The sequence below is a fragment of the Nymphalis io genome, chromosome 22 (genome assembly GCF_905147045.1).
Source record: "Nymphalis io chromosome 22, ilAglIoxx1.1, whole genome shotgun sequence".
NCBI classification, from domain to species: domain Eukaryota; kingdom Metazoa; phylum Arthropoda; class Insecta; order Lepidoptera; family Nymphalidae; genus Nymphalis; species Nymphalis io.
Genome location: NC_065909.1, coordinates 1,814,884 through 1,841,906, shown reverse-complemented (window position 1 = coordinate 1,841,906; position 27,023 = coordinate 1,814,884). Strand labels below are relative to the sequence as shown.

Genomic DNA, 27,023 nt, shown 5'->3' with positions numbered 1-27,023 from the left:
CACTTAAATTGTATACGACAACTGCTGAGCCACTAGTTAAATAGATTTTTTTTGCCAGGAACATATCCGTCAGTCGTGTGAAGATCGCTTGGACAGTATGGTGAGCAGTCGTCTAACTCTTGATGCGAAACGGCTCCAGCGTGACAGCGAACCAAGAGCCAGTCTAGAGAGAGACAACCAGACGAACGAAATGTTTAAGCAGCAAAGGAAGTTTTCTCAGCAAAAAATAAGAGTGAGTGTCATTGGTATTTTAAAATTAAAATAATATTATTATAATTTTGTTACTTAATTTTGAGAGTTAATTTTGTTGTATTAGTATTAGTAAGTAGATTTGATTTTGAAATTTTTAATAGATTAGTTCGATTTACATAATATTTATTTTTACGGTAAATGTTGTTTTCCTTTAAAGACGTATCACATAGTAAGACTATCTATTTTAGTTTTTAAATTTAAGTGTTTAGTGATAAATTGATGGTGTAATTATCTCAATAAATAAATAAAAGTACTACAATAATAATAATGCAATACAATTACGTTGTATAGAAGATACAACGTAATTGTTTTGCACTAAGCAAGCTGTTTGACGTAATTTCCCAAATACATCACATATTTGGAGACATATGTCATAAAATAGTAAGCTTGCAGTTTGCTCTTTTCTGTGGTAACGAAATTCTTTAAGATCATTTTCAAAAAATTATTTAAGATCCAGATGGGAGATAAATTTTTATTTAGCGAACATTTCGCGAAATTTCTTACATTTGAAAACAACATTTTATACTAACTGCTGTTAAAATACTAATTTAGTACGGAGAGAATAAAATGGAATGATTGGATGTTTTTTTATCTGAGCAACGAAATCACGAACAATCTATTTGTAGAACTGAAAAAATAAAACCATGAAATAATAAAAAAAAATATATAATAACATTATATTTAGAATATTAAAATATAACTTTCTTCCTAGCCGACCAGTATAGACTCAGACTTCATCCAAGAAACTCACTTGGACCTGGACGACGAACCATGGAGAAGAGAAGTGAATACAGTACCAGTAGAAACAGAAGACGTTAGAATTGAACGCAATGGAAGACCTAAAAAGAGCGATATGAGTAAGAAAGAAGAATCGATAAGAAGTAAAAGGGAGAGTTCAGAAAAGAAACAAATACGAGACGTATCCGTAGGTGCACCGGACACTAAAGAATCTGGATGTCAAACTAGAGAAAGTCTTTTCCAAACCGACCCAGCAATTAGTTCAGATGGTAAGAGAAATAAAATGACGTATTCATATATAGATTACAAATTTTCGGAATCATTGAACCATTAACTCCATACATTTACGTTGTATTATATGTATTATATATAAGACAAATTTATATATTTTTTTATAGTATAGGTAGGCGGACGAGCATATGGGCCACCTGATGGTAATTGGTTACCAACGCCCATACACATGGCGTTGTAAGAAATGTTACCCATTGCTTAAATCGCCAATGCGCCACCAACCTTGGGAATAAAAATGTTATGTCCCTTGTGTATAATTACAATGGCACACTCACCCTTCAAACCGGAACACAACTATACCAAGAACTGCTGTTTTTCGGTAGAATATCTGATTTGTGGATGGTACCTACCGAGACGAGCTTGCACAAAGCCCTACTACTACTAAGAACTTGATGTGACAATTTTTTTCTACGTTGGATTTAATACAATATTACATAGCCTGTATGTGGGTCTGATTCGATAAGTAGCTTAGAGTTTCATCCATCGATTTCCATCAAATGGACATACGAACATAGCGTCAAAATCATAGTCCTGGTTTTCCTATTAATTTTCATCAGAGGCATAAAACAAAAATAAGATTGTTGAAATTAAAAGGTTTTTATACAATGGAAACTTTTGTCTGAAAATAAAATGGAATAACCGAAACGAAATATCAGACCATCTATTTTAAGACTTGTCTAATTCGTCGCCTATTTTTCAATAACACAAACGTATATACAAAACGGGACGGGCCGGTTGGCGTGGTTGGTAAATACTTGCCTTACACGCCGAAGGTTGTGGGTTCGATTCCCACTCAGGACAGACATTTGTGTGCATGAACATGACTGTTTGTCCTGAGTCTAGATGTAATTATCTATATAAGTATGTATTTACAAAAGAAAATTAGTATATGTAGTATATCAGTTGTCTGGTTTCCATAGCACAAGCTCTGCTTTGTTTGAGATCAGATGGCCGTGTGTGAATAATGGCCCAGGATATTATTACTATTATTATTAAAACTTACATAACTCAAAGACCAGCTTCAGCACCTTCAAATTTCGAAGTGCATAAATTCAAAACGGAAAACAATTAATTATTAACATCTTTTATACTTGAAGTTGATGAAAACGCACTAAAAGTACTTAGTACCCAATGAAGTTGTAAAACAAACTTTCAACCTAAAAGCTGAAGTAGTCCGTTCATTTATTATATTTTATGAAGTTCTTGTTATAACAACTTATATACTTTGATAAGTTACTTAACACGCTTTCAAGTTGTAAAAATTAAGTATGTAATTCTTAAGTTATATTATAACTACTTCAAAGTTATCTAATTCTTACGAACATCAACTCTACCTACACATAGTAAGTCGTACAGTTTTACTAGGCGGTTGGGCATTGTGGGAACCACCCACTCATTAGACACTATACCGCTAAACAGTAATACTTAGTATAGTTGCGTTCCGGTTTGAGAGCTGGGTGAGCCAGTGTAAATACAGGCACAAGGGACATAATATCTTAGTTCCCAAGGTTATTAGCGCATTGGCGATGTAAAGCATCGTTAATATTTCTTATTCGCTATGGTCATGCTTCATCGCTAATGTTAATGGCGATGCCGACCACTTCCCGGCAGCTATATAGAGACAGCGGAATTAAAGAGTTCCGTAGCTGTAACAGCTTTTGAATGTCCCACTGCTGGGCTGAAGGCCTCCTCTTCCTTTTTGAGGAGAACGTTTGGAGCTTATTCCACCACGCTGCTCCAGTGTGGGTTGTTGAAATACCCATGTGGCAAAATTTCAGTGAAACACATGCAGGTTTCCTCACGATGTTTTCCTTCGCCGTAAAGTACGAGATGAATTATAATCACAAATTATGCACATGAAAATTCAGTGGTGCTTGCTCGGGTTTGAACCCACGATCATCGGTTAAGATTCACGCGTTCTTACCACTGGGCCGTCTTGGTAAATAGTTTCTTAATAGTAAATAGATTGGGTCCAGGTCAGTGGCATTGAAACAAATATAAACTAAAGTAAAACGCCACCAAGACGCCAAGAGATCTACGGTGTAACATTTCTGATTCCTGCAGTCACACTAATACACTCAGCATTTTTGACCATCGATTAAATAATAAATAAGTAATTAATACTCAGGACAAAAATCTCTACCTCGATGTTATTAAAGAAATAAATTATACCAAAGTTTTTTACATTTCAAACACCATAAATAATCGCGTTTACATACAATGGAACCGTTCGATCAAATTTTTAGAAAAACTCTTCATAAATTATACTCTTAAAAATTATTTCGTAGAACTCGAAAACTTTGATAAAATCTAAGAAGTATTGAAAATCATCAATTATTAGGTTTCCATCGAGTGAAATAATACTGTATCGAATAAATATATACAATAGTATTTAGAACAGGCCTTTTAAGGGAAAAATTCACAGAATTGGTATCATTTTTCTTTTCATGCAGATTTTGGTTGTCAATCAAATCAAATTATACTTTTTTCAAGTAGACTCTTAAAGTGGGTTCCCACGGTACGTAATTCTGCAGATTATTCAGATTATTCACGCATGGACGATGCGACAGACAACCACGCACCGCACTGAGGCTTTTTCAACGGTGCGTACTAATCTGCGTCGGTCTTGAGATTCGGAGCAATTTTGTAATTACAAAATTGAATGAGCCATTACGGCTCTCGTACAGCACCTTCAAAGTTACCCACTCGTAACAAATCTGACGTACCGCTAGGGACCCTTCCGACTCTACAGATAATACTCGGTGCTGGCTAGTCGGCGTCCGTCCGTAATATCAAGCACCGTAGGAAGCTGCTTTTACGGGCAATTTTGAATTCAACGTTTCGCATGAGCTATCAAATTACTGTTTAATTTAAATTACACATCTGTTTTTAAAAATTAAACTGGTATTAGAAACGCTATGATAACATGTTGGTTAATTCATATATAATAATAAAAATAATATCCTGGGACATTTGTCACACACGGCCATCTATTCCCAAATTAAGCTTGTACAGAGCTTGTACTATGGAAACCAGACAACTGATATATTACATGTACTATTTTTCTTTTGTAAATACATATTTATATAGATAATTACACCCAGACTCAGGACAAACAGTCATGTTCATGCACACAAATATCTGTCCTGGTTGGGAATCGAACCCACGACCTTCGGCGTGTAGGCAAGTATTTACCAACCACGCCAACCGGCCCATCCCGTTTTGTATATACGTTTGTGTTATTGAAAAATTGGCGACGAATTAGACAAGTCTTAAAATAGATGGTCTGATATTTCGTTTCGGTTATTCCATTCTATTTTCAGACAAAAGTTTCCATTGTATAAAAACCTTTTAATTTCAACAATCTTATTTTTGGTTTATGCCTCTGATGAAAATGAATAGGAAAACCAGGACTATGATTTTGACACTATGTTCGTATGTCCATTTGATGGAAATCGATGGATGAAACTCTGAGCTACTTACTACTACATATAAAATTTTAACTTGTATACTACATATACTATTTTTCTTTAGTAAATACATAAGGTAACGTAACACATTATCGAATTCGTAGTAATACAGTTTCAATATGATATCATATATACTAAGAACCGACAACGACCTGTCAACAGAACTCTTACATCCCATTTTGTTGTAACTTATAGTTTACGAACTTTAGGGGAAAGAACTAATAAAACTCAATTCTGACGATTTTTCCCTCCACCTCGAGGGAATACCACGAAACGAGAGGGATCATTTTACTTTCTTTTTTCTTAGAATAAAGATTAAGCATTTTTAAAACTTATTCTTATTCTCAGCTGTATTTGGAACTAATTATTTGTAATAATATAATGTGTCTTACGTGACTCTCTGGCTCATAAATCTGGTTAAAGACATTTATTTCTCAAAAAGGAATACAATTAACTTAATATGAGAAATACACGTTAATCATTTTAAAAAAAATTATGCAACGAGTAGGTATTAGTAAGTTAGTAAGAACTAGATCTCAACACGGAGTCCGCAATGCTCGTAAAGAGAATTCAAAGTCTATCAGTTTCCCGCCCTAAAGAATATCGGTCAATGTTCTTGTTGCCAGATTAAAAATATAGATTATTATTGATTAGTAATAAAAATTACAGATACTCTTCAGTAATATTTAATAATAATTCGTATCATATCTAATATTACATATATATATTATAAATTAGAATTCTGTTAAACACATATCGGAGCGTTTCTCCGTTACTACGACGACATATTTTCGTTTTAATACTATAAGACACGTACAAGAAATTGTTTAATGAAATTAGTTGTAACTTGAGAGTTTCTTATTTTGACATATTAAAATTAATTAATTTTGACAAACATTTGACAGTTATATTAAACGATTGTTGCCCGGGAACGTTGTCACGCGGATATATATAAAACGGCGTATCTAGAGTTATTAGGTAATTACATCTTATGTTATTATTCAAACGTATTTAAAATTAACGGTGATCCGTCGATGACGTTCAACCAAGATGGCCGCCTGGTTGACGTTCCGAGTAACATAATAGCTATATGTATACAAATATTCTCGTCAAAAAAATGACACTCGATCGATGACATTGCTACAATCTCGCTGTCTCGCAGTCATTTATAGCAATTGAAACAGAAAACAATGATAGCGTGATTCAGGTCTGCCATGTATATTATGTTAATACAAATTTTACTGCTGTATTCCTTGGTTATTCAAGTAACAAAATATTTATATATTAGCTTTTGGTTCACACTAACCTAAAAGTAAAGGTTAAAGGTTTATCTTATTTTAAGTCAAAAAAATGTAAAAACTTACAACAAAACGCGAATGCCATTTATTTTTATATTTAATGAACTGTCACTATTAGAATCAATGAAATTACCTAACGTTAGGACTTTGTGCGGGCCCGTCTGGGTGGGTACCACTCACTCATCAGATATTCTACCGCTAAGCAGCAATACTTAGTATTGTTGTGTTCCGGTTTGAAGGGTGAGTGAGCCAGTGTAACTATAAACATAAGGGACATAACATCTCAGTTCCCAAGATTGGTGGCGCAGTGGCGAGATCATGAATGGTTATTATTTCTTACCTCGCCATTGTCTATGGGCGGCGGTGACCACTTACCATGAGGTGGCCCATTTGCTCGTCCGCCTGCCTATAACATAAAAAAAACAATGTATTTGAAGCTGCAAATATCAACTAAATTATTAATATTGACTTTCAATATTGTTGTTACTGATTGGTACTAGATAAATAAAGCTGTTCTATAAATAATTTAAATATAACAATATGTAATATAAGTATTATATATAAATATTATAGTAAATATACATTACATAACACATTATATAACACATCGGCTTAGAAACAAAATTATGTAAAATATTTTGATTTTATTTTCAAAGTAATTTTCGTTGTTATATGATTATGAATTAACTGAAAAACGTAAAACGATGAGCAGTCAAACATCGGTGTATTTTATTTTGTAGTTCTTAATTTTTACATATTTAAAAATGAAAAAAGATTTGGAAACAAAATAAAAAGAGTATCGTTAATAAATTGAATATTTTTATAATGGAATGAATTATATATACATAGTATACTCGCTATGCACCCAGAAGGGGTGAGAAAGTCGGAAGAGAGGGCATGAAGCATAGGGAGCGTCATAGAAGCAACCGTTATAGTATAAGAGTCCTTACCCCTAAGGAGCAAATCGATCATTCATAACAATAGAAAATGTTTTGTTTACTAACATTGCATAAAACAGGAAAATATTTTTTTAATACTTCACGGTAAAGATAAAATCATTTCAATATGGCGCAAATTGTTTTATTTTAAACCAATTTCGCCGAACGGAAAATAATTTTTTTGATATATTTATAGAGAAAATTAAATAAAAATGTTGTTTCAGTAATGAGTAATTTCAATGAAAAAAATCATTTCATGCAAATTGGATAAAATTTTGTATATAAAATTTTATTTAATAGATTATTTTAAAGTATTTTTACTTTCTCTTTGGTCTGATATGGCGTTAATAGTTCTACCTTTAGCAGGGGGATTTGTGAGTTCACGTTTCATAGCCCGTAAATTTATTGATCTCACGCCAGTACTCATTCTGGTTATTTTGCTTTTACCCTCCTATCAGGCTATGACAGTGTAGAAATAGAGATTGCACTTGTTTTCACACACACACTTACAATATGACCTTCGCAGTTACTAACCTATTTGGAGAATGAAGCGGTCTAAAAGACCTTACCATAACTCATCATCATTTGCAATCATTTACAATTTATTTTTGGAGTTTTCATTTTATTTGAAATAACAATCAAAGCGTAATTGTGCAGAAAACTTAATTAAAACTAAATGACCATTTTAGGATCAGGCACGACGAACAGCCGAGGTTTCTCCACATTTGGGTACTCCGGCGCAACAATCGTCAGGCCATCTCCCCCTCAGACCAACACGTCTCAGATTACCATAGAATTGCTGAGACAGGCTACTGAGCAAGAAGACAAACCCCGTGAGTTCATTTTTATAAATGCCTCATGTACCGTTGAAGTTTGACCCGTAATGAAACTTATAATAATAAGATTAAGGTCCATAAAAGTATGAACTAAAAAGTGGTGTGAGTGCCAGATACTCACGGGAATTGATGATCACCTACCGTGAGCATATCTAACGCACACATTAACACCCTAACAATAATAATTCGTGACGTCATCTGACGTTCGAAATCTTACGCTCATTCGTCTGACGCTCGAAGTCTGTACCGAGAGCTTAGCTGTTTACACATCAATTGAAAAAAGTAGGAATTTATTTGCAAATGACAGAGACGTACGCTTATCCTTCACACCTAACTTAAAGTCAACCGCTGACTGTTAGCAGCCCTGGTGTGAACGTTGAGACAAACTGCAGACCTATCAGTATTGAGAGTCAGTATCTACGCACAGCGTTATATTTTCGGCTTGGTTTGAACAAAAAGCTTGATATTTCTTACGGCGCTAATGTCTATGAAAACTTATGACCACTTACCATTCAGTGGCCTATGGAGGCGTTAACCTACATATATTAAAAAAGGGTAACGTAAAACATAGAAGTGGCAAAATAAAATCACCACTCCCCCACCGCTGAGTTCTTGACTAGTCTTCACTCGAGGAGGTACTATAGAAATAATCTGACCTTAACCTATGAGATAACATAACGCTTCAGATAAAGACTAAGATTTTATAAGAACTCGAAGACTTTTTTTAATTCTTACACTTTATTTAGAAGCTTTGTGTAATATTTTGATAGCATTATTTTAAATGATAATAAAATAATCATAGTGATATAAATACCACCTTAAACAACAGATGAATCTTCACAATTGAAGTGTCTGTCTGTGTTTTTTTATAGAATAGGAAGGCGAATGAGCATATGGGCCACCTGATGGTAAGTGGTCACCAACGTCCATAGACATTGGCATTGTAAGAAATGTTAACGATCGCTTACATCACCAATGCGCCACCAACCTTGGGAATTAAGATGTTTCATAGCCCGTAAATTTATTGATCTCACGCCAGTACTCATTCTGGTTATTTTGCCTTGTACCTGTAATTACACTAGATCACTCAGCCTACAAACGGGAACACAACAATAACAAGTACTGCTATTTGCGCTAGAATATCTGATGAGTGGGTGGTACCTACCCAGACGAGCTTGCACAAAGCTCTACCACCAGTAAAATTTCAAAATAACTATTTCTTTTTAAGTTTGTATGGCTATTGGGGAGTTGCTAAAATCTTCTATCTTGGTATATCAAGCCTACTTGAGTAACAAAATATTTGATTTATTACTCATTTTTACCTTACATCATCTATTTTTTATAATTATCAAGATCGTACCTTGTTTTTGTATGTATGTTAACACCGACAGCCTAAACAAGGTAATTTCGATAAATATAAAATAATATATGACGTATAAAACTAAATTTAAGCTGAGTGTCATATTATTATGTTTTATACACAGAAAAAAAATTCCCGGACCGCCGCCCGATGAGCAACGAGACGACCCGATCCGCCCCTGACGTCATCATCGTTTCCAAACCGATTCGCTGAGGATGACCTTCGGGGCCCCCTCCATGGGCCCCGATTCCCCCTTGCCCCTACGAGGCTCCTAGGGAACCAAGAACTTGCCCCGAAGGTTCCTACCAGCCTCATTCCTGTTACGACAATTTATCAAAAAGCGTGTCATTCGAGAACTGTGAAGGTTACTATAGTCAGCATTTTGACGAAGGGCCCAAATTGTTTTATGACTATTGTTTAAAAAGTGATTTTAAAGCGAAAACACTGCCAAGGAACGTCGGTTCTTCTGTAGATATTAAGAAGGTTTACCCCCATAGAAGCGTATGCTTCTACGGTGTCGACGATTCACCATCTAGAAGTAGAAAATTCGTAGTGAAGGCGGACATCGAGTATCCTAGATAACAAAAATATATGTAGTATAGTTATAATTAAGAATACGCTTTTTTTTAAAGTAAAAATTCATTGAATAATGTTTTATATACAATATCATCGCGCTGGTGCTCTTTACCCGACTACGGTATCAAGAAGGGTAACGAATTAACCCATTATACTAATACTAACAAGACGAAGAAAAAAGTTTTAACTGCTCAATGTGACGTCACAGTTAATCACGTTGTCAAATTAATATATATTTCTGTTGTATGTACATAGGTTACGGTCATCTTCGCGACAATATAAGCTTATATAAAGCTTTATATACTTCCAAGAATCACACTGCCGTATTTCGAAATATTATCGTTTCAGTGTACCTTTTATTGTTTGGTATATGTTACCATTCTTATATATTCGACTTTCCAACTGATATTTAATTGAAAATGGACTTAAGTACCAATAAAGTTGTTAAGAGGGATTGTGTAAGAACTTGACCGTAAAAAGTCATAAAGTAATATGCGACATTGGCGATAATCATTCTTCCACTTAAGAAGTGAAAATATTACTGAACTTGGATAAATATACGTTAATCTAATTGTATCACTAAACAGACGTGCTTTAAAGCACTTGACACGATTTAAAACGTTTGAGTAAATCGTTTCTGCTGCTAAAAGCTTTAATTTCTACTTTTATTGTTAAATTATAAGTTATTCATTGACAGAAAGATAGAAAAGTAAACAGCTATGTAACTTTTATAAGTAAGGCCGTTATATAGCGGTATTTTTTTAATCTGTATATTATTATGTTTAATTAATGAATTTTAAAATATATATCTGTAAATATGTTATTAATATTTATTTATCGTTATTTTTATTTATTGTGTAGTGTAATGTTCTAATGTTTTAATATTTAAATCTCTTATAAGGCTTCTATAAGGGTTGCCGTAGATATACATCGACAATTCAAAATCGGTCTAGGCTTATTGCGGACTAACGGTCCTCAATATATCCGTTTACATAAAATTAAAGTAACACCTGTGAATGTCCCACTGCTGGGCTAAGGCATCCTCTTTTGAAGAGAAAATTGATTATACCACGCTGTTTTGATGATGGCTGGTTGATATACGTGGCAGAATTTCATCCATCACATGCAGGTTTCCTCGCCATGTATCCCTTCACCACGAGGACGAGAAGAATTATTAACACACATTAATCACATGAAAATTCTATGGTGCTGGCCCTGGTTTGAGCTCGGAATCATGGGTTAACATTCCCGTCTTCTAACCACCGGCGTTAACATATATATCTTGATGTATATATTCAATAAAGCTGACGCTGTAACTATTACGAAAACAAAACAAGATAACAAATACTAATTGGCGTCGCAAATTCACGATTCGATTCAAATCGAACTCGAAATGAAAATTCTCCCTTTGAAGCATTTTTGGTCGGTGACGGAAGTAATAAAGATACTTGAACGCCTCTGCCTAAGTTTGGGGCCGTTTCGTTATTATCGAGACGAATTGGGTTATCAGATAAGTTTGCAAATGGCCGAGATAGGGAGGCTGCATGGTCTTCAAAGTTAGTTGTACCTTAAAGACAATTTCAACGCAAATCTTGATTGAACATTTATTGAAGTTTGGCTTGTTCTTATTTAAGAATTTTGTGAAATATTATGAGAATATTTTTTTTAATTTAATCTATAATATTATGGAATTATAGCATTGTTTTAATTTTCAATATTATTGTATTAAAATGTATAAAAAAATAACGAATATTTTTTAATACTTTTATTTATATGCACAAAGATTCGAATCTGGCGGCCATTTTGTCAATGATATCAAATGACGTATAAATGTCAGTTGTATTTTTTTAATTTTAAGTAAGATTGTGTTAAAGTGAAACAATTTTTCTCTTAAAATTTTGTCACAGAATTTAAAATTAGAATGTAATAAGAAATTAATTAATACGTTTGTTATGATTGGATTGAAATTAACGTTATTTTTTATTGTTTTTTATGCTACTGTTCTGTATAGTAAAGGTCGTAAGTAAAATGTATGTTCTAATTGAAATTTGCAAAAGTCATTTTTTTATTTTTAATAATGGAAACGACAAAAAAATAAATAATAAACTAGCAAACAATTTGTACATACGACCTTTTGGACTAACAGTCACGACTAGTCACTAGACTATTTTTTTTTAAATTAAATTACTAAGCTACGGCTCTCATAACTAACTTCACATGTGTGTAACCATATTCTGACAGCAATGTTCGCTATCACACATATGTGTAATGTTTCAATTTAGCGATTTTCGTTAGAAACGAGCGATTGGAATTGTGTACCTACTCTTGACGTCATGTGAACCAAATCAATATAACAATGTTGCCAGCGTGTTAATCGAAATTATCTATATAAATAAATAATTATATTATAAATAATATTATCCTGGTCACATTTTATCTAAAACTCAATAATATTAAGCGAATTTTATGAAATATTTTTTAGTTATAAGAATTAACATTGTAAATAGTGTGGATAGTAGCTTAATCTAATTTATACGTATTGTTAAATTTGTAATTAATTTAATAATAAATTTAAGTAAATTTATAATTATTTGTTTTATTTCCAAACGACACTCAAATACAACTACTGTAAGAACTGAATACTATAATCGAAAAATTATCGCCAAGAACTTTTTTGCGAACGCTCCTTTACTTGAGAACTGTCAATTTCGATTTACTTAGACAAGGTTTCAACACATTCTGACAGCGCGCGGATTCCACTTAGTGGAATCGTCCGAAATCATCTATAATATCAATAGTATCGATAGGTTTTGGTTTTAACTAATGGGTTTTGAGCCGAGATGGCCCAGTGGTAAGAACAGGTGAATCTTAACCGATGAATATGGGTTCAAACCCGGGCAAGCACCACTGAATTTTCATGTGCTTAATTTGTGATTATAATTCATCTCGTGCTTTACGGTGAAGGAAAACATCGTGAAGAAACCTGCATGTGTCTGAATTCACTGGAATTCTGCCACATGTGTATTCCACCAACCCGCATTGGAGCAGCGTGGTGGAATAAGCTCCAAACCTTCTCCTCAAAAAGAGGAGAGGAGGCCTTTAGCCCAGCAGTGGGACATTCACAGGCTGTTACGGTTACGGAATGGGTTTTGCAATACTCTCGATACGATCGTTACTATCGAATGAATTACTTTCCATAGTATCTATGTTATAAATAGTATTCAGGGAGAGCTACCAATAATATCGACAGTATTGACCAGTTACTATAATATCGATAAACTATCGATACCATTGCATACACATTTACTATCGATAAATAATCGATTGTCTATTGATAGTAGACTATCGACATGCAACACTATTCCAGTATAATGTTTCATGTCTAGTAGTATAACGTCCGCATACTTTGCAATGCCTTTTAAATTTATTTCTTATATCAACGTGGAAAATATTATCATACCGTTTTGTATATTTATAACGTTATGTTAGATGCTACTTCATCTTTACGTGTTTCCGGGGCACGGGAGCTCCACACTTCAAACTGTGCTGCAACTAAGAATCTTCGAAAGCAAAACAATGAATTTTTTCCAGCCCCACCTGGAGCTTGAATCGAGGACCTCGGAATTGCGGCCTTATATCTAGCCACTAGACCTATTAGACAGTAAAAAGTAAAATAGAGTATATATGTATATATTTTTAGCGGAGGTGATGAACTGTTGGAAGGGCCATCTCACCAAGTGGTGATGAACGCCTCCTTCAGAGATTTTACGCCCCAGAATTAACTTAAACAGAAGCCTCTGCTCTAGGAAAACTAAATTTTTCAACTTTGATTTCTTTTCTTATTTTTAATAGCTGTTTTACTTTTTATTTAATAAAGGTATATATAACCTTTAGAAATTTACAGTTTTTAAAAACACAAGTATCTTTTTTACACAATACAGTATTTAATAAAAAAACATCATTTGACATAAAAACTAAATTAAGTAAGTTCTTTTTAATATTTAAAGCATATGCTTATCTAATGAAGCTATATGCTAATATTATTAATAATTATGTTAAGCTTTTCATTATTCTTGTTATATTCATTTCTTTCATTATTGTGTTTCTTTTTAAAATAAAGTTTCGCGTAAATTTTCATAAAAAAGTAATTATGAAACAATATGTTTAACTCAAAGGAGTTAAATCTTTTACTGTAATCAAAGGATTAAAGTAAAAGTAACAGACTGTTTATGGCCCAGTACTGAAGCTGAAGCCAGAACTGAAGGCCTTGTTGTGGCCTTGAAGGAGAAGGATTGGACCTAATTTCACCACGCTCCAAAGTGGGTTGATGGATACACATGTGGAAGATTCATCCGACACATGCAGATTTCCTTAAGACGTTTTCGATCACTGCCGAGAACTAGATGAATGTTAAACACAAATTAAGAACATGAAAATGAAGTGATGCTTCCCCGAGTTTGAATCCACAGGGCCATCTCGGCTCTCTCTTTCGGTTATGAAAAAGATAACAAAAATATTATAAACTACGTACGTACGATCTGACGATTTAAGTATAAGAACAATTTTATAATGGTTTCTTTAATTTTACGGGTTATAAAAATAGGTTCCATAAACCAAGAGAATTGTTCTGAATTTTAGTTTTTAAAAACTACAAAACTCATGCTTTTTGAGTGCAATGAATGAGTCGTCTAAATAAAGTAAATGAACTCGTTTTGAATGAAGTTGAATATTAACCATTAAAAAGTTAACTGCACTATCAACCTCCTGGCTCACCAGATCAGCTTTATGATAGTTACTTATTTTATTGCTATTCCCATTACAAATAAGTGCAAAGTTTTAATGAGATATGGCAATTTGAAATAGTTTAGAATTAACGATAGATTCATCCCATACGTTAAAGTTTATTTTTTAATGACTGCTTTTGTACCAGACACAAAATAGTTTCACCAATGTTATATGAATATTAAATAATTGTTCGTAAATATCACGTCTGAAATCTATATGTCTGTTTTTTCTCGATCTTAACATATTTGTATCTGTTAGAATACTACGATGTAGCAGGAGCTACGAAGCCATGTCGCAGAATGAGACGATTGCCTGATTGCTAAACCAAATTACCAAAGAATACCGTCGGCGCTATGAGCAACTGGGCTCCCTATACCCCAGGAACCACCCTAGAAATGGAGGCCCGTAGAGGCATCACGGTAGCATGTGATGCAGTAACGCTCCCCTAATAGACGAAATGGGTTTTTAATTCATCTTGTGCTCGGCGGTGATGATAATCATCGTGAGGAAACCCGCAAATTATGTTTGATAAATATCTTCCAAATCACCCGCATTGGAGCAGCCTTGTGGAAGCCCCAGCGGGACATTAACAAGCCATTATTGTACTTCAAACTGCTTTGTTTCACATATTATATAATGTAAAGCAATTATACGCATAGATAATATTATCTATTTGTGTATACACGTTATTATTATAACATAATTATACTAAACGGTTAAATCAAGTGATTATAACAATAATGGATCCTTAATGAAGATCCGAGTCTGATCTGGTTTGATATTATTAATATTGTTGTAATAATTGATAATCAAGAATCAAAATATTGTTTTGTTATAAAATGTATATTATTATATATGTGGTTGACGGTAAGTGATCACCATCATTGTGAGACCACCATCAAGTGCTGAGACATCAAGAGCATTGTCCGTTAAAGCTGCCATCTATAATGTATTTTTTTTATTCTATATCAATCAGCCACACACTATAACTGCTCGACGGTGAAGGAAAACATCGTGAGGAAACCTGCATGTGTCTATTTTCACTGAGATTCTGCCACATGTGTATTCCACCCGCATTGGAGCAGCGTCGTGGTTCCAAACCATCTCCTCAAAAAAGAGAGGAGGCCTTAGCCCAGCAATGCGACATTCACAGGCTCTTACTTACACACTAAAACCAGCCACAACCTCAAGACAAGTAAAGATAAACAACTTAGATATTAAATTGAAACGATATATTGAATAGTCTATGATTTTCACAATGGATTCGTAAAAAATCGCTGTTACCAAAAAAGTTGTTACCGAAATTTTGGAAGTTAAATTAAAGTGCATATAAGTAATTAAATGGAATAGTGTTGTGTTATATATAATATAATATAAAGATATATTAATCAAGAACTGTTTCTAGTGTATAATACAGCAGAGCTATTAGTGAAGCGCAAGGAATATATAAATCTAAGGTTTTTTTTATAGAATAGGTAGGCGGACGAGCATATGATCCACCTGATGGTACGTGGTCACCAACGCCCATAGACATTAGGATTGTAAGAAATTTTAACCATCCCTTACATTGCAATTTGCGGTAGAATATCTGATGAGTAGGTGGTACCTACCAGACGAGCTTACACAAAGCCCTACCACCAGTATTTACCATTACTCCTTCGATTGGAATAGGCTGAGGCAGTCATTTTCTATCCATATCATATCTCACTGCTCTGTTAACTGTTGCATCTACAACGAATAACAAGATTCGCTTGTCAACTGCTCGCTTGGCTTGCTCGAATCTTCCTTTTGTTAAAAATATAAGTATAATTTAATGGTTCAAAATATAAATGTCCTTAGAATAATTGTACCGCTACATAGTTTTTGTTCGTGTAATGTCTTTATATAAATGAAGACGTCATTACTTTAACAAGGGGTTGTTATATTAATATTAAAAAGAGGGTTTGTTTGTTTTTTTGTAATAATGTAATAACATCTAATCCAATTCGTATGTAACTTTAATATTTTATACTATATATTGAGAACGAACAAAGATTATATTATTTATTATATTATTGTTTTATTTATTGATATAATATAGAAATTAAATTAAGTAGCATCTAAAACCACAGCTAAAGCATAAAACCATGCCTCCTTTAATCTCATAGTATTCCACCTTATTCCACCCTTAAGTATTAGATTTTCTTGATATTGCAACACTATTAGGTTAAAATCGATTCATAACACATGTATATATTATGTAAAATACATACAAAACAAAAATAAAATCAATTTATATGATTATTTTTTGAAGTACGTAAGCAAAAAAAAAAAAGTTGATAATAATTTATTGTAAATGATATCTTAAGAACAAGTGACAATACACTAACAGCCTTACTAATAAAGGTTTTTTAAGGTATAATTAGTTAAACAATTCTTCTTTCCAATGACAAATCAATAATGACAGAAAGAGAGAAATGGTATTGAACTCAACCGCAACTATGCAACGTTTATGAGCAATACCGTATTACATTTAACTATGTAATCGTTTTGAGATTGTGGAAATCAAAAAATTATCGTTTTCATGATAGATTTATTGTTCATAGACGTTACAAGAAAGATATTGAATAAGAATAATTTGTAGGTAGGTAAAAAAGAAAGTTGTATGTATACAAAGTAAAATAATGTTGCCATTCTAAAAACAATGTGCGCTTCAATATCCTCCTCTCCGTGGAAAGCACCGCTTTCAACTATGCTTGTCCTCACCGGTGAGAAGAGGACAAAGGTTAGTTAAAGGTCTTCTATAGCTTATATAGTCTTATATAGGCTTTGTGCAAGCTCGTCTGGGTAGGTACCACCCACTCATCAGATATTCTACCGCAAAACAGCAATACTTGATATTGTTGTGTTCCGGTTTGAAGGGTGAGTGAGCCAGTGTAATTACAGGCACAAGGGACATAAAATCTTAGTTCCCAAGGTTGGTGGCGCATTGGATATGTAAGCGATGGTTGACATTTCTTACAATGCCAATGTCTAAGAGCGTTGGTGACCACTTACCATCAGGTGGCCCATATGCTCGTCCGCCTTCCTTTTCTATAAAAAAAAAAAAAAAAAAAAAAAAAAAAAAAAAAAAAAAAAAAAAAAAAAAAAAATATATATATATATATATATATATATATGCCTGTAGGTGTGCGAACTTCGGCTACACGTGCTACTGTGTTTTTTATCAAAATTTGTTGTCCGAGTTATCCAATCTACCACCGACTCTTATCAATTTTAAATTATCATCGAAAAATGGTGTTAATGGTAAAATCGTTGATTTATTACTTATAGCCTTACCCACATTTAACATGTTGTATTAATTAGGACATCTAAGCTTAAACTCCCTGTCCTTTTATTTGTTTTGTTTCGTAATTTAAAAATAAAACATTTAACATATCCTAACACTTTGAATTTTTACAAATTTCGAATATTTTTCAAATTCTATTAAATTAGGTTCTTTAGTTGCATCTGGTATGGCTAATGCTGAGTTTAGTTTGATTTCATCTTGTTGACTGATTATAACAGAATTATGACTTTGAGTTTTCTTAGTTGTACGCAAATTGGTAGAAATAGCACCTGTAATTAGCCAGCCAAGTTTAGAACTTCTTAGTTTAATAAGACCTGGACCCAATGACTGCTTGTCGTTACCTAGAACATCCCAAAACAAGTCTGCACCAATGAGTACATCGATGGACGATGGAATGTTGAAATTGGCATCGGCAAGTTTTAAATTCTTTGCTAGTTTTAAATTATCTAAGTTAATAGGGGCAGCTCGAATCGAACCTTTTAACTCTTTAAGCACAAAACAAGCTAGCGTTACATAATTTTTTTCGCGTATTGAGCTAAGTTGAGCTCTGTTATGTGGTTAGACGAGTTGTTGCCAATATCTATAACGCTAATTTTATTTATTTGGCTTGATTCGAGACTCAAATATTCTTTTAATTGTTTTCTGATAAATGATGATTGACTACCACAATCAAGTAATGCACGAACTTTACTGGTGGAAGAGCTTTGCAAGCTTGTCTGGGTAGGTACCACCCACTTATCAGATATTCTACCGCAAAACAGCAGTACTTGTTATTGTTGAGTTCCAGTTTGAAGGGTGAGTGATATTATACATGCGAAAGTTTGTATAATTTCACCATTGACTACTTAACCGTGAACTCATAATGCCACGTGCAATTGGCTGATCTCGTTTGTGATTGGCGTTCGCTTGTGAAGTCGATCCAGACGACATTATTTATTTATTATTATACAACGCTGTTGTTACTAAAAGGAAATAATTAAAGCGTTGTACAGAAATTTATATTTCAAGTTAAGCGACCAGCAAAGACCAGAGACATTTTCAGATTGTTATTTTTTTATATATAATAAAATTAGCTTCGTATTGTATTTGATTGTATTAATAATACTAATGGTTATTAGCATTGTTATTTTGTATTCCATTAGACTTAAAATGATATAAAATGACTCAGCCATGTTCCTCGATCGTTCGAGAACAAAACACCGTAATTTTTATGGTAAAGTCCCGCTATTTGCAGTATTGTTTTGTATTCTACGGTCGGGGCTTTGGAATTGAAAAAGTATGGGAAGAATCAGTTTTGTTTGTTGTTTTTTTATTTCTTTTGAATTTCGTGAAATAATTTTCATTTATGTATATTTGAATGTAAATAAAAAATTGTTATTATATTAAAATAATTTGGTTTAATAATTGATCTATTTTTTTCTTTGGTCTTTGTTATAGGTCCTAAATATGAATGAATGTTTTTTAGTGGTTTTAGTGAGTTCCACATATCACGAAACGCGAAAAAAAGGATATTCTATTTGTCTCTGTAAATTAAAATATTAAAAATATATTAATTTGTAAATAAATAAAATAACTATTAAATCTAAAAAGTCCGATTATTGACCATAGATATAATTATTTAATGCAGTTTAAAAAAACTTATTTCAAAATAAATTAATTGACCTTGAAAACACACTTTTTTAATAATATTTATTGGGTAATTGATTCTTATTAATTAATTAATTTATTTATTAATTAAATTTAATTGATCTTCGGCTATATTAATTCTTTATATATATATTAGGACAGGAGTAATATATCAATTAAAAAGAAATAATTAATTACAAAATTACGAATAAAAGGACGAAAGGACACAGAACAATTCAAATTAGTTAAATAAAAAACATTTACAGCTCACATCGATATCTTACACTGACAGATACTAACAGTTACCATGGTAACCCCGCCTCAATAGTTTTATACTCTTTACTGGTGGTAAAGCTTTATGCAAGCTACCAAGACGGGGTAGGTACCACCCACTCATCAGATATTCTACCGCAAATCAGCAGTACTTGGTATTGTTGTGTTCCATAGGTATAGGTATATAGGTATTAGGATATAGGATTGGGTATAAAATTGGAAAATAGCAGGGCAGCTTATTAATTAGATCGAAGCGTTGATTGTATTTACGCGCTGACTTCTGTGGTGTCCTTCTATCTTCAGAAATACGATCACTCTACCAGCTGAGTTACTCTGGCTACGGATGATGCAATAGTTGGATCGTCAAATAACCGCCGAAACGTAATTGCGTATTTCTCGTTGATCGTTTCCGTAGATTGCAATTAATGTATTCGTTTTGTCACACGGTCGCCAAATGTATTCGTTTTGAGATTGTGGAAATCAAAAAATTACTGTTTTCAAGATAGATTTATTGTTCATAGACGTTACAAGAAAGATATTGAATAAGAATAATTTGTAGGTAGGTAAAAAAGAAAATTATATGTAGACAAAGTAAAATAATGTTGCCATTCTATAAACAATGTGCGCTTCAACAAACTATGAAACCTTTATAAGTATATAATATATAATCAAATTTAAAATAACAATCGGTTCGCAAAAAGAAAACGCCTAAACCTCAAAAATTTTCAAGATTCTTTTCGGTTCTTAAACAGCTTATCAAACGTGTACTTGTGAAATGGCGATCCAGAAGTGCATGAACGAAGTATATTTCGATTTGATTTACAAACGAAAACGTAAGCGTGCTTATATTTCATCCTCACCGCTTCATAAAGCAAATTACCTAGCGTTTCAATTAGCCTAGCCATGTTGGCACTTATTGAGTTGAGAGGCTCGGATAGCCATCGTTCTATAAAACAAGTTTCCAACTCCCTGATTAACCAAGCACTTTATTCATAAATGCGGGGAAAATAGACACGATTCATAATTACTGAAGCTAGTTTAACAATATATAAAATGATATTTATTTTCTATAAATACCAGCGCTTTACCCACTACTTCAATCAAGTCATAAATCTCAAGTGCTGAATATTAATTTCCATAGCATATCAATTTCAATAGCTCTCTCCTCAATGAAGATACAATTTTTTTATACAATTTACCCTGTTCCCTTTTATCACACAACCTTAGAAATTAATTTTTGAATAATCATTCATTGGTTTGGTTGACCGTTGACTTGCCTGATGTTAAGCATCGGCACGGTCTAGGCCTATATGAAACCTATTTACTCTGGATTTGAAGACACGAACATTGTACCTATCAGGGAATACGGACTCAGGCAGAGCATTCCACAGTTTCGCAGTGCGAATGATGAATGTAGATTCAAAGCGCTTCGTACGTAGGCGAGGAATTTCCACTGTGTACCTCTGGCGCTTTGGTTGCGTTTGCTTGGCCGTTCGATAGTAAAATGATCCGTATGCAAATTTTTACTGCGCTAGTGCCAGTAGCTTGGGCTGTGCATTGATATGTCAATTAGGCAGTTGTTTTTATATATATGTGATATACATAAATAACTGATAGCAAATATATTTTATAATTATTGTTTATTTAAACAAATTAAATAGTTTTTTTTTAATATTTTTTATATTTATTTTTAATTTATTATTTCAATCAATTTATTTTAAGCGTCTTCAAGATATAATACAAGCAATGTATATTCGGTTTGTGCTCTCGCTAGTGATCCAATTTTACGCCGGTTTGCCGCAAACGTTATTGCAACTTCTTTCGACGCTTTGTCCTGAGACTGACGCGTGTTTGTAACTTTCTTTCCCTTTCAATTAAATTCTCCGGAATCCTATGCAGCGTTCAAGTTAAGTCAAATTAAAAATAAAAAAAACTGGCCGTCTTGAAATGCCCGGTAGATTTACATCGAATGTAATGTTTATTTAAGAGAACTAATAAATAAATATAATAAAAATATAATTTCGCTAATAATATCAATATAATTTTCTTTTTATTATAATAAGATATGTACTGGTGGTAGGGCTTTGTGCAAGCTCGCCTGGGTAGGTACCACCCACTCATCAGATATTCTACTGCAAAACAGCAGTACTTGATATTGTTATGTTCCGGTTTGAAGGGTGAGTAAGCCAGTGTAATTACAGGCACAAGGGACATAAAATCTTAGTTCCCAAGGTTGGTGGCGCATTGGCTGTGTAAGCTATGGTTGACATTTCTTACAATGCCAATGTCTAAGGGCGTTTGGTGACCACTTACCATCAGGTGGCCCATATGCTCGTCCGCCTACCTATTCTATAAAAAAAAATACATAATATTTAATATAGATGCTACGCAAGGAAAAAGAGTGCGTAAGAGTCATTCCGATTGCCGTCACAGCAAACGAGATCGCACAGCGATTCGCATAAAAAAACATCTTATATACATATAATAAAGCAGTATAAACCGTTTGTCATTGTACATTAAATTAATTTATCAATACCAGTCTGAGCGATATAAAAAGATACAAAAATGCATTTTTTTATATTTGTATGTCTAAAAATTCATTTTTTTTATATTTGTCTATCAGCACCGTAGTTTCATATAGCAATGAAACTACGGTGCGGATTATCTTGCGGTATTCCCAGCTAAATTAAGCTCAGCTTAGGGCAATATTTTAGCTTTTTTCATTGAAATCGGATACCAATTTTTAAGCCTTAAAAAACATCCCAAGCTTTTGGTGAATCCTTACTAAGGAGCATTACAATCTTTTTTTTTAGGATAAAAAAGATCACTGTATCCCCTGGGGTTACGACCGCGTTTTCATTGTTGTGTATGTATTTGATTGATATTATTTTTATCGAATTGTCGAAACAAAAATATCATAGTTTTATATTACTTTCAAAAGCTGACTTGGTTGTGTTCTATTTCCTCATACGTTACACTTCTCGGTGTAAAATATACATATAATATTTATACATCATTGCATATTCGTTTAAATCTAACCAAAGCAGTGTAAAATGCAAGCTTTATATTTTATTCGCGCCGTGGGCTCCCCAAGTCTCTAATATATCCTGTGATATATCCTTCAAATGAAATATGAATGCGCTTGTAATATCAAAGGTAAAGGCGAGTTCACACTAGCCACGTGCATTATATTTGAATAAATCAACAGTTTCTGTACCGGATGTGTATTTGAATTCTCAAGGTCAGATGACTTGAGAATTCAAATATACACAACTTCAACTTATATACCGTTAAACAGATGTTTGACGGTATATAAGTTGAAGTGTTATAAACAGGATAATATAAAAAATCTTTCTATTTATAAAAGTTAGGTGGCCTGGCGAGTTACCCAGCTAAGATTGCCCAGTGGTTAGAACGCATGAATCTTAACCGGTTATCGCAGGTTCAAAACACTGAATTTTAAAATCTATCACATGTACTCACCAACCCGCATCGGAGCATTGCTGATTCCAGCTTGAGGAATAAGCGCCAGACCTAATAGAGAGAAAACCTTAGCCCAGAAGTTTAACATTCAAAGGCTGAAACTTTACTTCTTTTTTAAATTTAAAATAAATATGTGAACTAAGCTTAAAACCGCAAGAACAGGTTCACTTACTCTGGTGAATCGTTTTATATTTTTCCATCTTTAGTTCTAAAACAATGTAAATACTTAATTCCAAAAGGTAAATAACTGACATACATAACATATATACATTTTTAATAGATAAATTATCGAACCAGAGCTTCTTTAAACTTTTTATATTTTAATTAATATAAAGAAAGAAATATTACATACACTTACATCGCCAATGCGCCACCAACCTTGGGAACTAAGATGTTCTGTCCCTTGTGCCTGTAGTAACTTATCACCTTTCAAACTCACTAGGTCATCTCGTTGCTAGAATGAAATGCCATTACAATAATATATATAAAAGTTAGGAAATATTATAGTGCACCTGTGCGCACAGGTGCATATTCTATTCCCTCACTCTATAATCCTATAGGACGCCAATTTGATACCAGCGGAAAGAGTTCACACGTTCAACAACGCCTTTACGTGCATTCTGAGACACACTTCCAACTTCAAGACTACGGGTGCTAATGAAAATCTTCGACAGAAATACTCAATAACTTTTATTAGGGTTTGAACCCAGGACCTCGACATCTGCCCATCCCATTTGAGAGTCTACCTACATATTTGAAATAAAAAAAAATAGTACAGACTAATATAAATTTTCATCACAATCGTATACATCAAAACTATCGACTACCGCTTCAAGATTTATTTATTATAGAATAGGAAGGCGGACGAGCATATGGGCCACCTGATGGTAAGTGTCACCAAACGCCCATTGACATTGACATTGTAAGAAATGTCAATCGCTTATATCACCAATGCGCCACCAACCTTGGGAACTAAGATGTTATGTCCCTTGTGGGTGTAATTACACTGGCTCACTCACCCTTCAAACCGGAACACAACAATACCTAGTACTGCTGTTTTGCGGTAGAATATCTGATGAGTGGGTGGTACCTACCCAGACGAGCTTGCACAAAGCCCTACCACCAGGTTGAAATTTATTGGATAAATGTTCTACTAACATAGATTGTTTTATTTATTTATTTTATTTTTTATTCATCATTCATAAAAAGCATTACATTGTATATAGTCATTTGGTGAGATTACTTAGGAATGTTTGCTGAAGTGAATATAGACTGTTATTACGCATTAATGCGAAAAAAGTGCGCATCCTTGGTTCACAGGGTGCGGGTCAACTCAAACAAAATTCTAATCATGGTAGCTAACAGACTCGACTGTATATTTATAAACCGCTGTTGTAAGGTTTCGGATGGACCAGTAAATTGTATAAGTAGTAGATAGTAGTGTTTATTTTATTTTATTTATTTATTTTTTTGTAATTTTGTATATGAGTCTTGTTACTTGAATAAATAAAATATTATTATTATTATTATTAAAAATACAAATATATTATCATCATAAAAATTATTAAAAATATTGTAAAATTATTACTAATAATAAAATTTACAATCCTAACCAATATTATACATGCGAAAGTTTGTATAATTTCACCATTGACTACTTAACCGTGAACTCATAAACAAAACAGCAATACTTGATATTGTTGTGTTCCGGTTTGAAGGGTGAGTGAGCCAGTGTAATTACAGGCACAAGGGACATAAAATCTTAGTTCCCAAGGTTGGTGGCGCATTGGATATGTAAGCGATGGTTGACATTTCTTACAATGCTAATGTCTAAGAGCGTTGGTGACCACTTACCATCAGGTGGCCCATATGCTCGTCCGCCTTCCTTTTCTATAAAAAAAAAAAAAAACCTCTGTTTAACTGTCTATCTAATGTATGTATTACTGGAAGTAGGGCTTTGAGAAAGCTCGCCTGGGTAGGTACCACCCATTCCTCAGATATTCTACCGCACAACAGCAGCACTTTGTATTGTTGTGTTCCGATTTGAAGGGTGAGAGCAATGGTGGCGCATTGGCAAGGTAAACAATGAAATGTTAACATTTCTTACAATGCCAATGTCTACGTTGGTGACCACTTACCATCAGGTGGCCCATCTGCTCGTCCGCCTACTTATACTATAAAATAAATATATACTTTTGGTTGTTCTAAATAAATAAATAAATCTAATTGTGTGAAATTTTAATATTTTCATTATTTGATATTATTTCGTTTATTATCAAGAGAATATAATTTTAAGTACATTGCTAGCACAGAATGATATACATTACTCAAGATGGAACGAATATCACTCGAGAGAGCATTACATTTATATAAAACTTAAAGGCGTTGGTTTGCTACGGCGAATTTTTTTGGCATATTCGCCTGGAGTAAGAGCAAAATTATGTGATCGAAATTTAATTTTGTATTTGTATATGTAATATGTTAGGACTGCCTCGTTGGTCTAGTGGCTAGATCCTGTAAGATCCCGAGTTACGTGGACCAGTAAAAAGTTATTGGGTTTTTGTCGAATAATTTCAGCAGCATTCCGAAGTCTGTAAGGTGAAAGCGTTGGAAGTAATTTTAAAATGATTATGTCCTCTTGATGATGATGCAATGTCTATTTCCTCACTCTCATAATCCGATGGGATGACAATCCGACACGACCGGAAAGACTTCAAGAGCAAGACCAATAGCTTTACGTATTTTCCGAGGGTCGGTTGTGGAATTCAACCTTATTCCGCAATTCTACTGATCACTATATTATAATATTATGTTTAATGCTTATATATCAAATAAATGAATTTGACTTTTATATACCGTAAAAATACTTTAAAGTTTAAGCTATTTTATAATATCCAACGAGCAATTCTTGTTAAAGTGTAATGATTTGGCTCAAAATTTTATATTTATATTAGGTCTTACTTTTAATTTTATATGTGTGTGTGTGTGTGTGTGCTTCACTAGAAAAATAAACAATTTTTCACAAAAAAGAAAACCATATAACTAATTACTAGTCGAGCGAAGCTTCTCGGGTACTCAAGTATTAAAGATTGAAATAATTATTATTCAGATAAATAAACGATATTAATAATACCAACGAAATATATATAATTGATTAAATTCAAATTATCAAGTTTCAAACCAATCTAATCTCAAATTTTAAATTTTTTATAGCATAAATTTCAGCGTGTAGAGGTCGCATCTTTCATTCTTAATAATGCAAACTCTCTTAATATATAGTTCATTGACTAGCTGGCAATCTAATAATATTTTAATTGAATTTAATTAAACTCATAACTAACATTAATAATAAAGAATATTTAAAGTCCAGAAGCTAATCTAAAAACAGTAACATCTGCTTTGTGATACCAACCATTAATCATATACTCTACAGCAAAATTGCAATACTTAGTATTGTTGTGGCGGCGGTTGGAAGGGAGAGTGAGCCAGTGTAATTACAGGCACAAGGGACATAACATTAGTTCCCAAGGTCGGTGTGGGATGACAATCATCATGACAATGCATAAATCGACAGTTGTCAGGGATGGTTAATATTTCTTACAATGCCATGTGTATGGGTGGTGATCACTTAAAATCAGGGTGTCTACATTTGTATATATACTGGTGCTAGGGCTTGTGGTAGGGCTTTGTGCAAGATCGTCAGGGTAGGTATCACCCACTCATCAGATATTTTACCGCAAAACAGTATTTGGTATTGTTGTGTTCCGAT

General features: G+C 33.4%; 1 protein-coding gene across 1 annotated transcript in view; it reads left to right on the top strand.

Annotated features, from left to right (window-relative positions):
* LOC126777042 (uncharacterized) overlaps positions 1-10,330 on the top strand; it is a 234,491-nt gene extending 224,161 nt beyond the window's left edge. Inside the window, exons 13-16 of the mRNA XM_050499889.1 lie at positions 59-232; positions 965-1,259; positions 7,677-7,820; positions 9,308-10,330. Of these exons, the coding sequence (XP_050355846.1) occupies positions 59-232; positions 965-1,259; positions 7,677-7,820; positions 9,308-9,396 (702 nt within the window). The 3' untranslated portion in view covers positions 9,397-10,330. The remainder of the gene's footprint in view (positions 1-58; positions 233-964; positions 1,260-7,676; positions 7,821-9,307) is intronic.
* Positions 10,331-27,023: the final 16,693 nt, after the last annotated feature.